The sequence below is a fragment of the Callorhinchus milii genome, unplaced genomic scaffold, assembly GCF_018977255.1.
Source record: "Callorhinchus milii isolate IMCB2004 unplaced genomic scaffold, IMCB_Cmil_1.0 Scaffold20, whole genome shotgun sequence".
NCBI lineage: Eukaryota > Metazoa > Chordata > Chondrichthyes > Chimaeriformes > Callorhinchidae > Callorhinchus > Callorhinchus milii.
This window is the reverse complement of record NW_024704761.1, coordinates 8,501,878-8,515,231: the sequence shown is the minus strand read 5'-3', so window position 1 is coordinate 8,515,231 and position 13,354 is coordinate 8,501,878. Positions and strand designations below refer to the sequence as shown.

The 13,354-nt window shown below is 41.3% G+C and overlaps 2 protein-coding genes and 1 non-coding gene across 5 annotated transcripts in view; 1 reads left to right on the top strand and 2 right to left on the bottom strand.

Moving 5' to 3' along the window:
* The window catches only part of ntn1a (netrin 1a), an 82,770-nt gene extending 71,876 nt beyond the window's left edge, over positions 1 to 10,894 (top strand). For both annotated transcript variants that reach the window (XM_007888514.2, XM_007888513.2), the window contains one exon: positions 8,518 to 10,894. In XM_007888514.2, the coding sequence (XP_007886705.1) occupies positions 8,518 to 8,846 (329 nt within the window). In that variant the 3' untranslated portion in view covers positions 8,847 to 10,894. The remainder of the gene's footprint in view (positions 1 to 8,517) is intronic.
* Positions 1 to 13,354, bottom strand: part of stx8 (syntaxin 8) — a 103,222-nt gene that overhangs the window by 14,151 nt on the left and 75,717 nt on the right. The window contains exon 8 of one of the 2 annotated variants that reach the window (XM_007888511.2): positions 11,722 to 12,796. The exons of the other annotated variant lie outside the window; for it this stretch is intronic. Coding sequence (XP_007886702.1) covers positions 12,732 to 12,796 — 65 coding nt within the window. The 3' untranslated portion in view covers positions 11,722 to 12,731. Of the gene's footprint in view, positions 1 to 11,721; positions 12,797 to 13,354 lie in introns of those variants that run through there. 2 annotated transcript variants of the gene reach the window in all.
* On the bottom strand, positions 6,672 to 6,743 carry trnaa-ugc. Its single transcript has one exon. It is a non-coding gene; the product is annotated as a tRNA-Ala (tRNA).

Sequence of the window (13,354 nt, the reverse complement as noted above, 5' to 3'; positions counted from 1 at the left end):
CTTTCCAGAGCGCTTCACAGTGATTATTAGTGGAAGCTGGTTAGCCACCATCATTTTTTGTAAGCAAATGTGACAGCCATTTTCCAGGCAGCACCAGCCCACAAACAGCCATAAGGTGAATGGACCGATTACTTTGAAAGATTGTCGGCCAGGACAACGGGAGAAACTCCCTTCTCTTTCTGAGCCATTCCTGGCATCTTTTACATCCACCTGAGGACAGGAAGATGTAACACATTGACATCCAATCTGCAGCAAGCAAGAGATCTGATGGGAAAACTGTGCCATCATGATAAATATCAACACAATTCTCAGTTTCAACCGGAACTGAGGGCAGTTGAGACTATTGATCTACACTTTTGGGTCTGACTGCTTAATATCTCCACCAGGCAAAGTCTGTGGAGTGCTTCCTTTACAAATAGGCTGTTACGGTGATATTTCCAAAGGATGATCCAATTCAGAATTAAAAATTCAACTCTGGTAGTTGGCTGAAATTGTCCGTCACTAACCTGTTAGCAATGCGGAAAGATGAAGCGCAAAACCACGGCTGGGGGTGAGACGTGTGCTTTGCTTTGCTGCGATGATATTGTGACTGTGCTGCTCAACACAACAGACAACGTGGGGAAACTCAGTGTTTGGTTCATACTGCGGATTGCGCTGTGTGTATGGGAATGCGGTACAGTACAGGTTGGGAAAGTGTGGGAATTTTTTTAAGTTAAGAATAAATTGTGAATTGGGATTCTACCTTGAAGCGGCTTAAATCAGGAGTGGATACAAGGCTGAGGGGAGTTATGGTTCCTGGATCCGATATTCCAATTATTTAACTTACAATTCAACTTATAAAGTAATTAAACAGGACGTGAGTGGGATTGAACGATGGCGTTGTATGATTCTACCAGGAATCTCAGCGACTGGATTGTAAAATGCTGCACAAAACGCAAGTAAATCCATTTCGTGGGCTTTTTATACATTCAAATCCTTTAAAACTGCCATAAAATCTCCCAAGAATGTAAGTACTCGATTGGGAAAGAGCCAAGACCCGCTGATGATTGGTATCAGCACACGTCACCGAGAGACCAGCAGCATCTCAGTGAAAGCTGTGACTCATTTGATTTTCTGCCCCCTCAGGGGGTATAGCTGGAACTTGGAAGTGTCACATGTCTGTACAAGAGCTCCTGCTGCTCACTTTAACAGCTCCCTCAATTACAAATTACAGGCAATTTCCTCCGATCAGCTCAACTACGTTTTGACTGCCAGAGCTCAAACTAATCCACTTTGCCTGTGATCATCAGGAGGGCTTTATTTTTTTGGGATTACAGTGAAAGCCTTTCTGCCAATAAACTGGGATGGTGTCTGCCATAAGAAGTGCCTCTTCCCCCTCTGCTGTAAAGAGGCCGGTGCACAATCTGATAGCTGCCGTGTAGATCACACACCGCACAGCCTTAAAGATAAGAAACTGGGTTTTACCGGCTACAAATCTGAATTTGTGGGTTTGGAAAGAAGATGCAGGTTAAAAGAGAGCACTCTATAAGCTATTTATAATGGCTTATATTAAGCCATTTATAATGGCTTATGAAGTGCTCTCTTCGACCGAGCTATCTTCGATTGTGCCTTCGACCACCCTCCACCCTCCCTTACCTCAACCACCACCCCCCCGCCTCCAGGTCCAAATCCCTCACTGTCTAGCACCTGGGGACATCCTCCTGACGTGAAAGGTGCTGTATAAATCTAATTTTGTATTGTATTTATAAGTATGATTCAGGACAGAGCATTTTATTCCTCAGCGCTGAATCAACTGAGATAAATTGAGCCCATTCAGATTGTTTTACAACCACTGGAATTTGATTAGATTTGAAGCAGCTCAGTTTGGGTGTATTTAATATTCCCTGCGTTATATTTTAAGAAGTGGCAGAGGGATTGTATGTCTCTTAAAACATGCACAATGCTTTTTATTTTAATGCCCCATCAGTATCGCAGAAGCCAGAATGTACTTTTTTTCTAACTGTGCTCTATACAAACAGCTCTGCCTCAGATTTCTCGAGCTATCCTGACCAGCCCCGGTGCTAACTATGAGTCTGGGCACATGGGGTTTTGAGTCCACGTCAGCTCCAGTCTGGGTCAGGGTCTATTCCCTGTGAATCCTGCACTCTCGCTTTAAAACTTCAACAACTTGTATTGATGCAGCACCTTTCATATCCATTGTCTTCATTGCTGATAAACACTTATGTTGTTCTTTCCAATGTTCCCGCTAGCAAAACCCTGATGATAACTACCTGTCAGGTGCTGTTATTGACATCTTTTCGCTGATGTCAATAACAGCATCTGCTTGTTTAGCTTTGAAGACGAGGGGGAAGGGGTAGTCACATAAGGTAAGATAAAGGGGACATCAGATGCATTGCCAAAGCAAGGAAAACAAGACCAAAGATTATCTACAGTGAGACCTTAGTTAGAATATTGCATTCAGCCTTGAAGCAATCTCTAAACACACCGAGTTTTAAGGAAGGGACCAATGCTAAGCAAAGATGTTGACTCCCAGACTGTGTTCAAAGGGCAGACTAAGATCTCAAATGATATTCTTTAGCAAAATGAGCAGCAAGAGGTTGGGTGAACTAGTGCAGCAAGAAAATAGAAGCCGAAAATCAACAGGAATTATTAAGGAATGCAGAGCAGGGCTCATTTCCAACGTGATTTGTCAAAACAGAAGAATAAAAGGAGCCTCATTGACACAAAGACTTAGGATTCCATTTTATTGCACTGAACCCTGGGTTACAGATATATGGATTGAAGTGATTCCTACTTCACAATATTAATATGTATCACGGGGAAGGTAACTTCTGAATTCTAGATTTTAAAAATGAAACAAGTGAAATCAGTGGCAAGTCTTTTCAGGTGAAAAGTCAAATTTGTGGACAGAAAAACATTTTTATTCAGCGGATCATCAGTGCGATGGATAGATATTTGTTAGGTCAGGGTATTAAGGGATACGGGGCAAGGCCGGGTAATTGGACTTGAGGTACAGATCGGATGTGATCTTATAGACTGGCGGAACAGGCTCGAGGAGCTGAATTGCCTATTCCTGTTTCTATGGAAGAAAAGGCCTCCAGAGATTTGAGACTGAGACCATAACACTTTTTAACAGGGAATTGGATGAGCATTTGAAGATGAACGGTATAAAGGGTACAGGGAGGGAGCAGGCAATTGGGATTAGAGTAGTTATTTGCATGAGAAAGGTAGCATCAGCACAGTCTTGACAGGCTGAATGATCTCCTCCTATGTTGTAAATCTTTCGGATTCTACATAAAAAAAAGGATGATGGGGTGAAATTCATGTGCTTATAGCCAGAGGTTATTACCTTAAATGGACAATAACAATTCCACTGTATGTTTACCACTTACTTCTGTGAATTAATGTGCAGCATTGGGAGATATTGTGATTTCTTGTATCTCTTTATCATTTGTCTTTTTTGTGTTTTTTTAAGCATATTTCACAAATATTATAAGATTGCATGGTTTCAATGGTACTGGATAACATTAGTTTTATTTCTCTCTCTGTCCATCTCATTCATACTTATACACATTTCTGCCCCTGGTCTAGTTTAGCTGCTTATTCGACATTCCCATGATACAATAATACAAAAAATCTCGTTTTTTTTGCATTAGTGCCGTTCTTCCAACTCTGAGCAGTCATGCCCATCCTCAAACAGGTGTTTTTTGGTCAGCCGGGTGTCTGACACATGTGGAAACCCATCATCAGGCTTAAGAGTATCCAAACCAAGCTGAGAATTATGCATCCCACCTACACATGGAAATTCCAGAGATAGATTGTTGGAACGGAATGCGTACTCTCTACTTGGCGGGTCGCACCCTGCTTACAATCCTGGAAAGTACCAGCTTTGATGATTGCAGACCCAAGGCGTGTAAAGTCAAATTTCCCTTGCTGAGACACAGTTATTCTATTCCTGTGCAGTCCGCCACCTGGTGGTTGCAAACTGGTGAAACTGCCCAACGAGGCTTAAATTTTCAGACTCTTGGATTTGGGAGTCCAACGCGCTACTGCTCGGTTTATTGGACCTCTCTGCATTACCAGTGTCTCAACCTTTTGAATACTTTTACCTCCTTTATTTTGCTGCTTGCTGCCGCTTGGTTAAGGTCCCCCAGCGTTACGCCTCAATTGCTAGCTAAGAGCGGGCTCAGACAACTCGTTCCAAGGTCTCTGCCGATATTTTTTGTTCATTCATTTGGAAGGTGTGCAGGACCAGCTCCAAGTAAATTACCTTTGGACTGTTCCCTTTATCCTGAAAGAAAGACCTTCAAACTGTACGGCTTTAATGACACAGCCCATGAACGTAATGCACATAAGAATAATTTCTGTTCTTCCATGCCAATATTCTGCCCCTTTCCCTCCTTTGAAGGTATTGGCTCTTGCTGGAGTATGTTTCCAAAAGCCAGTGCTTCACCCAAGTGACCGTTCCTTGGGTGGGAGACCACACAGTGCGTTTCACCCAAGTGTAATTGACCATGGATTTGGCATCACAGTCTGATCGAGTTCTCGCCCAATGTTCACCTGATGATTATTTCCTAACCTACGCACACAAAAGCCGATTGTAATATCCCATCTGCAACCCTGGCAAGTTAAGATTCTGGCTCAGATATTCTTTTCTCTGGTGCCTGAATTTCAGTATCATTTCGACAACTGTAAACCCCTTATTACCTCACTCGCCATCCAAGTATATCACACACGAGTTACTTTCAGAGTGCACTCGCTATTCTGTAGGCAGATGTAGCCATCCATGACTTGCAAACGGAATAAATGGACAATTCATTTGGCTTTGTGGGGATCGTTTTTTCAAAGTAGTGCCATGGGATCTTTAACAGCGACTTGGATGACCAGAACAGGCAGACGTAGCCTCGATATGACAGCTCACCCAAAGGAAAATGCCAAGTTCCCTCATTACTGTACATTACACGTTACTGCCATTCTACATTACGTGTCAAATCCTGCCTCAGGGCTCAAACCCCTCAGAGATAAGTGCCACTGAGTCAAACTGGTCAGGTGTTGCACAGTGTTAATCCATTGATAAATTATTGTTGATTCTTCATTCTGGCCCCCAGTTACAAGTGCTTTTGATGCATGTCTCGATGAAGACCAAACTAAAAATGTCCCCACAGCAAATTTAGACCGGCAATACAACTTAAGAGTTAATTTCTTTCTTTATGACATTTTTCCGCTGCTAATCAAAAGAGGATTGTTCCTGTTGATTCATTCTTTGTTGATTTATGCTACAGATGCGGTCAGTGATTTGAGCTGTAGTTACATCAGACACACACACAGTGGATGATGAACACAGCTGTAAAAGCCATGGCCATGGTGTTTATCTGGTGGTGGATTCCCACTCCCTAGCCACAGAGTGCAGGGCGCAGAGGGTGTGGTGTGCAGCCAACACCCAACACACACAGACAGACTCAAGGCAATGGGTGGCGACATCAAAGTTCGTCTATTTATGTTACACAGGATCCTTTTCCTCCAAAGTGAGAGAGAACAAGTCAGGTCAAGGAACAGAGGGCGTCATACTTGACCACTCTTTCCATGTCTTGAAATCTTCCTTGCCATAAGAAATGTATATTGTAGGAACATAGACAAAAATACATTTGTTATTAATTCCTGTACCGTGACACTGGAAACAATATACTCCCAGACAGATGAAGCTTTCCAAACAAATTTTCAGAACGAGATATCACTTTTGTTATTTCAAGCAGCATTACCTTCCATTGAGTTCTGCCAAATGCATTTTCCCATGAGCTTCCTCTGCCCTTCGGTCATCCCTTGCACTCGGCAGATTTCCTTCTGCTCGGAAGAGAGGTCAGTTGTTGGTGGAACAGCTTCATCGCTCCTTTTCACAAAACTCGCACTGACACAAAGGTGTAATTGAATCATTCGGAAACTCTTCTGTTCTCATTACGGGACTCAACGGATTGCTCTTTCACAGAGCGCAGACTGTTTTTTTTGTTAAAGGGATTATTACCCCCGGAAAAGCAATCCGCCAATCGACTAACAACCGGGTTCCTACTTACTGCTAGGTAAACGGAGGCGCGTGGAATAAGGAAACTTGCCCAACGTTTCGCACTGCTGGGAATCGAACCCGGCTCTCTCGCTTGCGAGGCGAGTGTTCTACCCACTGAACTACAGGACTCCATGATGGGCTGAATGATCTTGTTCTGCACTGTAAATTTCTATGATTCTATGTTGCACATCATAATTAAAAACGGCTAGAAACTCAGAATAAGAAAGAACTTTGCATTTTTATAATGCCATGTGTCAAAATATCCTAAGGTGCTTCACACATACTTATCTCCAAGTATAGTGAATGTTTTGTAAGCAAATGTGGCAGCCGTTTGCACAAGCAAAATCCCATAAACTGCTGTGAGGTGAACAATCAATCAAATAATAATAAGCTTTGCATTTGATATAGCGCTTTTCACATCTTCTCGATGTCTCAAAGCTCTTCACAGAAGACTGTAAAGTGAATTGACTGCATATTTGTGGGCAAAATGTGGCAGCCAATTGCGCACAGCAGTGTCCCACAAACAGTCGTGGATTGAAATGACCAATTTATTATGTTTTTTTCTTGACGGATTATTATCAGGCGGGTGGAGTAAGATAACTTGCCCAAGGTTTCGCCCTGCCGGGAATCGAACCCAGGTCTCTCGCTTGCAAGGCGAGTGCTCTAACCACTGAGCTACAGGACTCCACTTAATTAATTATCAATTAATCAATAAGATCCACCTGAATTGAATTTCAGTTGTAATATATCATATCCAACAGATGCACATCTGACAAACCAATGCCCCTTCAGCTGAGACTATGAGGATACGTCCTGATGGGGGAATCTTGATTCTCCAACCTTTTTGATCTGGAGGCAAAAGTGACCAAATCAGCTGGACAGTCTTTCAGCACTGAACTCTTTTAGAAGGGTTGTCTGTGCAAACAGGTAGAGCACCAGGGAATCATCCAGGCATGGTATATTATGAGCTCTTGACTACATTCACCCCACAAATGTAGTTGGGGATTTTACAACAACCCTCTGCTTTTAACCGACACAACTCTTGTGAGAAGCAGCACTTTAAATTACTCTTTGTCTTTGGAACCGATGCAAGCGCTAAAATGCTCATGAGAGGTAATCGCTTGAAAGTTGGCTGGCTCTTAAGTGGAGCGACTTCCTATGAATTTCCTATCGAATAAGGTCTGTGAGGGTTGCAGGATTGCACAGGCGGGCTGCATTCAACACGTGGGCAGCTAGGCATACATATTTGCTTCCTAATGATGGAAAAGAGCAATAAGTATCGTGTGAGATTTTAAAAATGCTTTTCAGTTTAAAATTAATACTTGCCTTACTCAGAAAAAGCAAAATATAGGCAGAATAATAATGCCTGGAAAGTTTAAGTGGTGCTTTGTTTGTCGGGAAGGTAAAAGAAGTTTATAATACAGAATGATCTACAGAGAGAGAGAGAGAGAATGTACAACACAAAGGCACGTGATCAGGGCAGAGCTCGAGACACTGGGGACAGTGACAAACTGCAAACCAAATCTGCTTCAGGCTTCTCACAATTGCAGTTGAAGGAATGCGAGGACATTGCGGGTTACTGTTTGGACAACTAACAGCAAGCAGTAAATTTCCCCGAGGTACAGACAATCACATTCCTTGTAACCATCCTCTAGTTTTAGTTATTACCCCGGAATAGAGGCACTGTAATGTTTGTAAGGCATACCACCTAGCCTGCCTGCTCTCGCCACTCCCAAATCCCATTTTAACATTTCATGGTGCTGTCCAGGAAGAATTCACTACGTTGCTTAACTATAAATACTTGTATGTGGGTGAAAATTGGCTTTTAAAGTTGCAGCTACATCCGCAGTCAAATGTTAAGTCTTATTTACTTGTTAGCATCTTTTCCAATACCTTTTGCTGTGTCCTCTTTCCCCAGAATACTGTGGAAACAGTTGTCAGGGTAACAACTTGCCGTCACCCAAGCAAGCGTGGGTGAAACTCAGGCCATAGCTACAGATGATAATAATAATAATCCTTGCATTTGATATAGCGCTTTATCACATCTCCGAGACGTCCCGAAGCACTTCACAGAATATACTGTAAAGTGAATTGACTGTGTGTTGTGGGCGAAACGCAGCAGCCAATTGTGCACAGCAGCGTCCCACAAACAGCTGTGCATTGAGTGACCCAATTTTTTTTAAAAAGGAATTATTATTCCCCGTAAAAGCGATCTGCCAATCGACTTACAACCGGGTTCCTACTTACTGCCAAGTAACCATAGGCGTGTGGAGTACGGAAACTTGCCCAACGTTTCGCCCTGCCGGGAATCGAACCCAAGCCCTCTTGCTTGCAAGCCGAGCGCTCAAGACTACTGAGCGAAAGGACTCCACGGATAGATGGAGAACTGCTGAGATAATCTGTTCAATATGGTTACACTGTCTTCTTTTCTACCCCCTTCCTCCACCCCCTCCCTGTAGCTGTCCAAGCCCACATTTTGAAGGCAGAGAAAGCCAGCGACTGGTGGAAATTTATCGTGAACATCATCTCGGTGTACAAACAGGGAGGCAAACGGATACGGCGAGGAGATCAATTCCTCTGGGTCCGCTCCAAGGACATCGCCTGCCGGTGTCCGAAAATAAAAACGGGGAAGAAGTACCTGATCTTAGGAAACGACGAGGATTCTCCAGACCAGAATGGGGTCGTAGCGAACAAAAACAGTTTGGTGATACAATGGAGGGACACATGGGCGAGGAGGCTGCGAAAATTCCAACAGAGGGAGAAGAAAGGCAAGTGCAAAAAGGCATAGAAAGAGACTGTGCTGCTTGAGTGTGAGCAGGAGCAGACGTTAGGATAAAATTAGGAACTTGCGAAGGAATTCATCTGGCAGTTTGGGATTTTTGGAATTGCCGAGTTTGCATCTAATGCTGATTTCAAATTCAAAAAATAAATGAAATTACAATAAAGATGGACTTCTCTTTACATAACAGCTCTGTATCTTCTGAAAAAGAAGACCAGTGTGGTTACACAACCAAAATACTTTCACTTCTTTGCTCTTTCTGCATATAAAGCAGTTTGAGTTTCGTTAAAGGGGGAAAACACACAATCATAAACTCTGATTCCGGATTAAGCGCTAGGTCTCGTGCCAGCATTTGCTTTGATTCTGACCAAGTTGTTAACTTTTTAACGATATAATTAACCTGAACTGTTTCAGTTTCTGCCTTCTTCCCGAGCCCTGGTTAACACTCAGCATGTGGAATGCAGTGCTATACTGTAAGCTAGCCTGTGGAGAACCACAGTCTCCTTATGGGCAATTGTTATGGGCATTGTATTGCTAACTCCCAATGTTTTTAAAGAGTAAAGAAAAACTTTCTAAAACTTCACAGTGCCACTACAATATTTTGTTTCCTTTACTTTCTCCCTACCTTCATTTCACCTCTCGACAAGTTTGCCGACATTCATTTAGCTCTAAGTGCTAAAATACTGGACGCCACACTCTGCCTCGTGATTAAAGCATCGTGCCAATGTCCCTTTGATCAGAAATTCTCTGAGCTTATTATGAATCTATTCTACAGAGGAATTTTATGATAAATTGGATCCACTTTTGTGTCTGCAGAAAGACTAGCTGCAAAAGAGCGTCAAGGAGGGTAAATACAAATCAATACACGCAAGAAATACTGTATTCAAATAGAAAAACTCTTAGTATAAATTTTGCCGAAATAAAGCTATATTTTCTTTTCAAATGAATTCTGTTACAGGTTCACGAAAGTGCTAGTATTGCTGCACAAGAACAAGAAAAAAAAATGCAAATTCACTGGCTTCTTTTATCCTTCTACGAAAGAAAAGTAACATATAGTCAAATTCATTAAAGTTTTGTATTTGTATAGGTAGTACTTCATTGAAAGACCTGGGTAGATTTTAAATTACTCGCAGCCAGAAAATGTAATCTTTTAGATAAAAAAAATACAACCTAGAGGATGTATCCAATTCCTTCCCCATATTCCCCCGACAGACCTGTTGGTTCTGATCCATTGCCTTGCACAGTAAACTTCACACCTGCATGTTTACAGTTCGAACTGTGGATGTGATTACGGTCAATAACTTACCATGAATGATTTCAGTTCTACTGGGGCAAAGTGACATATCAACCTTGCCGATCAGTGTCTCCATTAACCAGCCAACTCAGGTCGCATGAATGACCCTTGCCTTTACTGTGACCCTGTTTACAAGTGCGTGCAACTCATTCTCTAACTCACAACTACGGGCTAAGAAATATAAAGTAGAAGTGACTAACATTAAACCAGTATATCGTACAATTTTAAAAATGCCGTATGAAGTAGATTCCTTAAGTCTGAAGAAATAAGAGGTACTAAAGAAAAGAATGAGTTCTGTAACAGGGTAAACATCCTCAAGGTACCTCACGGCTGCACATTTAGTGTGCGACTGCATTGACTGACATTATTCGAGGTGTGTTTATATTGATGTAATGTAGTTCTGGATAAAGAATTTTATATCAGTTCAGCCATACTCCTGCTAACCTAGACTTTATAACGACGATCTCCCCTGTTACACAGACCTGTCGGGCTCTGCTTTTATCTGTTAATAAGTTGAACTGTAAATGTTGTTTAGTTATGATCACTGCATAGTTTTCAATGTTTTCCTACAATGCATACTAATATATTATCATTATTATATATGAATATATTTAATTACACATAAAAAAAAATTGTGGATTTTTTTTTGGTTGTTAGATGGCTGTAATTGAACCAGACGTGAAAATGTACTATAACTGCTGAACACCCCACACTTGATAGAACTAAATCCAGAATTCAGTTGAATAAAGTCTTGTAAACAATATCACAGAACTTGGTCTGCATTTTCTTGAAGTGGATTTGACTTGCACACACACAAGACGCAAAACAGCACCGACAGAAAGCAAAATGGAATCCTGACAAATGAAAGCATTAAGCCATGATAAACAGGTTTTGAAAAGGATTAAAATCGTTCTTCTTTTGCGCATTAAAAGGCAGCAAAAAGTGAAGAAGTTCAAATACATCAACCCAAATGTGAAGCTTGAATGAGACTCGATACCTTTCTTGAAACCATCTTCTTACGTCTGTAAGATTCCACAATACAAAGCAATATTATTATGGGGGCTTATTTGAGGGAATTTAGTAGCAGGTGGTGGGGAGAGGGAGGGGGGGAAAGTAACATGGAACACAGAAGGAACATTTAGGAGGACATAAAATATGTTAAAAAGCGTTAAAAAAAACTTGCATCTGATTTGATGCCCTATTCTCATCTTAAAGTCATCCTGATGAATCTACTATGCATCTTGGTGTCACCACAAACGGACGACAGATTTTATATAATCTGGAAGCCAGACACAAAGGTAACTTCTTAGGGATGAGGGAAAACAATCAATAACAACAATTAACTAGAAATCAAAGTTTTCAGAATCTTTTGATCACCCATCGATAGCAGCAAACACAAACAGATGGATCAATGGTCTCATTTTGTCCCTTGTCTTTGAATGTTACTTACCAGAAACAAATAGAAGATTTTTAATTTAAAGGTTGGTATCCAGTTAAAGATAGAAGGGAGGTTGCCGTATTTTGCGACTATAGATATATACATATATCTTATCAAAGAATGTTAACAATGTTACACAAAGAAACAGAGTAAAAGCTGTTGCAAAATATTTATTTCTCTTCATTTTATCCCATGTTTAGGATTCTGTTAGTAAACTCTTACAAAAATCGAACACATAACAATGCAGGTCCAAGCACGTAACATGATCGAATTATGGGGAAATCTGCGTAATTACTGTTCTGTGAGATTGGAATTTCCACACAGGGCAATTTGTTCCAAGTTTCAATTTCATGAAAGCGTGTGAACAGTAACACTGTTTACAAGGCGTGAGATAGCGCACACTCCCTGTGCCCTCAGAAGAGCCCCTTCACTGACCCTGCAAGCACGGAGAAAATCATTTTCCCAGGGAATGCAGAGTAATTGTGTGAGTTAGTAAGGGCCTCGCCGCCTTTAACAGGAATCATTTACAATTGCCGTGTCCACCTCGTTGATATAAAAGATAAAATTAGAAATAGGACAGTAACAAATCAATACATGTAAAAAGGTTTTGATGCATTCCAGTAGTTGTCTTTTAGAACTTAAAAGTTTTAAAAAAAACTTTATCCAAATATTTCTCAACAACTTACGATGATTTAGTGGAGATTTTAATATATGCCTTTGGCAAAGGAAACAGCACTTCAATGTGCTCGCAGCGGGGCTGTGCCTAAACCTATTTAAAGAGAAAAACATATGTACATGCAGATAGAGAAACACAAAAGGCAAGTGCTCCAAAAACACAAGATAAATAGGAGCCATTAGTTACAGCCCTTAGATACTACATTACCTCAGCCTGAGGTGCTCCAGCAATTCATTACTGTATTGAATTTGAAGTTTAGTTTGTTCTTTAGTCAGAAAACAATCTGCGGGTTCATTAGTGCTAGCTAACAGGAGGATAGCGTATTAAACCTATCAAAAAGTATAGTATTGCTTGAATAACGTGTAAGTTTAAATCTTGTCTCCGTGATGTCAGGAATTAGTTAGGAAGAACGAGCCGCTCATTTTGTATCCAATGCCACAATTCACTGAAGAGACAGAGCGTCGATTTGTGCCAGAGTTGCTTCATTTAGGTTGGCCAGACAGCAACCACAACAATGGCAATCAGCAGCAACACAATAACCACCAGCATCCCTAGAATAAAAGAAAATATCACTCGTTTTACACAGCACAAACGACGGCACACGTACAACAGCGGATGCAGTGCGATCCTTAAAATCCTTAACCACTCGTAGCAGGCTCATAGTGAATACAATTCAGTTTCCCATTAGTGCTCCGAGTCCTCCTCAAGAAGGTGGTCTCACACAGCTTCGGCCCACAATATACCTGCAACGAGCCTGAGGCAATGTCGTCAAACTTCAATAAAAGTTTAACAATTTCTCGGCAAAAGAACCAAACTCGGAGGTTTTTTTTTATATAAACGCAGCGAGTTGTTACGGTCAGGATTGCGCTGCCTGAAAGGATGGTGCAAGCGGATTCAATAATAACTTTCAAAAGGGAATTGGATTGATTTATACTTGAAAAGAAAAAAAGATTGCAAGGCGATGGGAGAAGAGTGGGGGAGTGGGACTAATTGGTAGCTCTTTCAAAGAGATGGGCTGAATGGCCTCGTTTTGTGCTGTAAGATTCTATGAATTTCTCAACTGTGCCACAGCAAAAAAAAAAGACATCTTTAAGTTTGTAATGTTAATC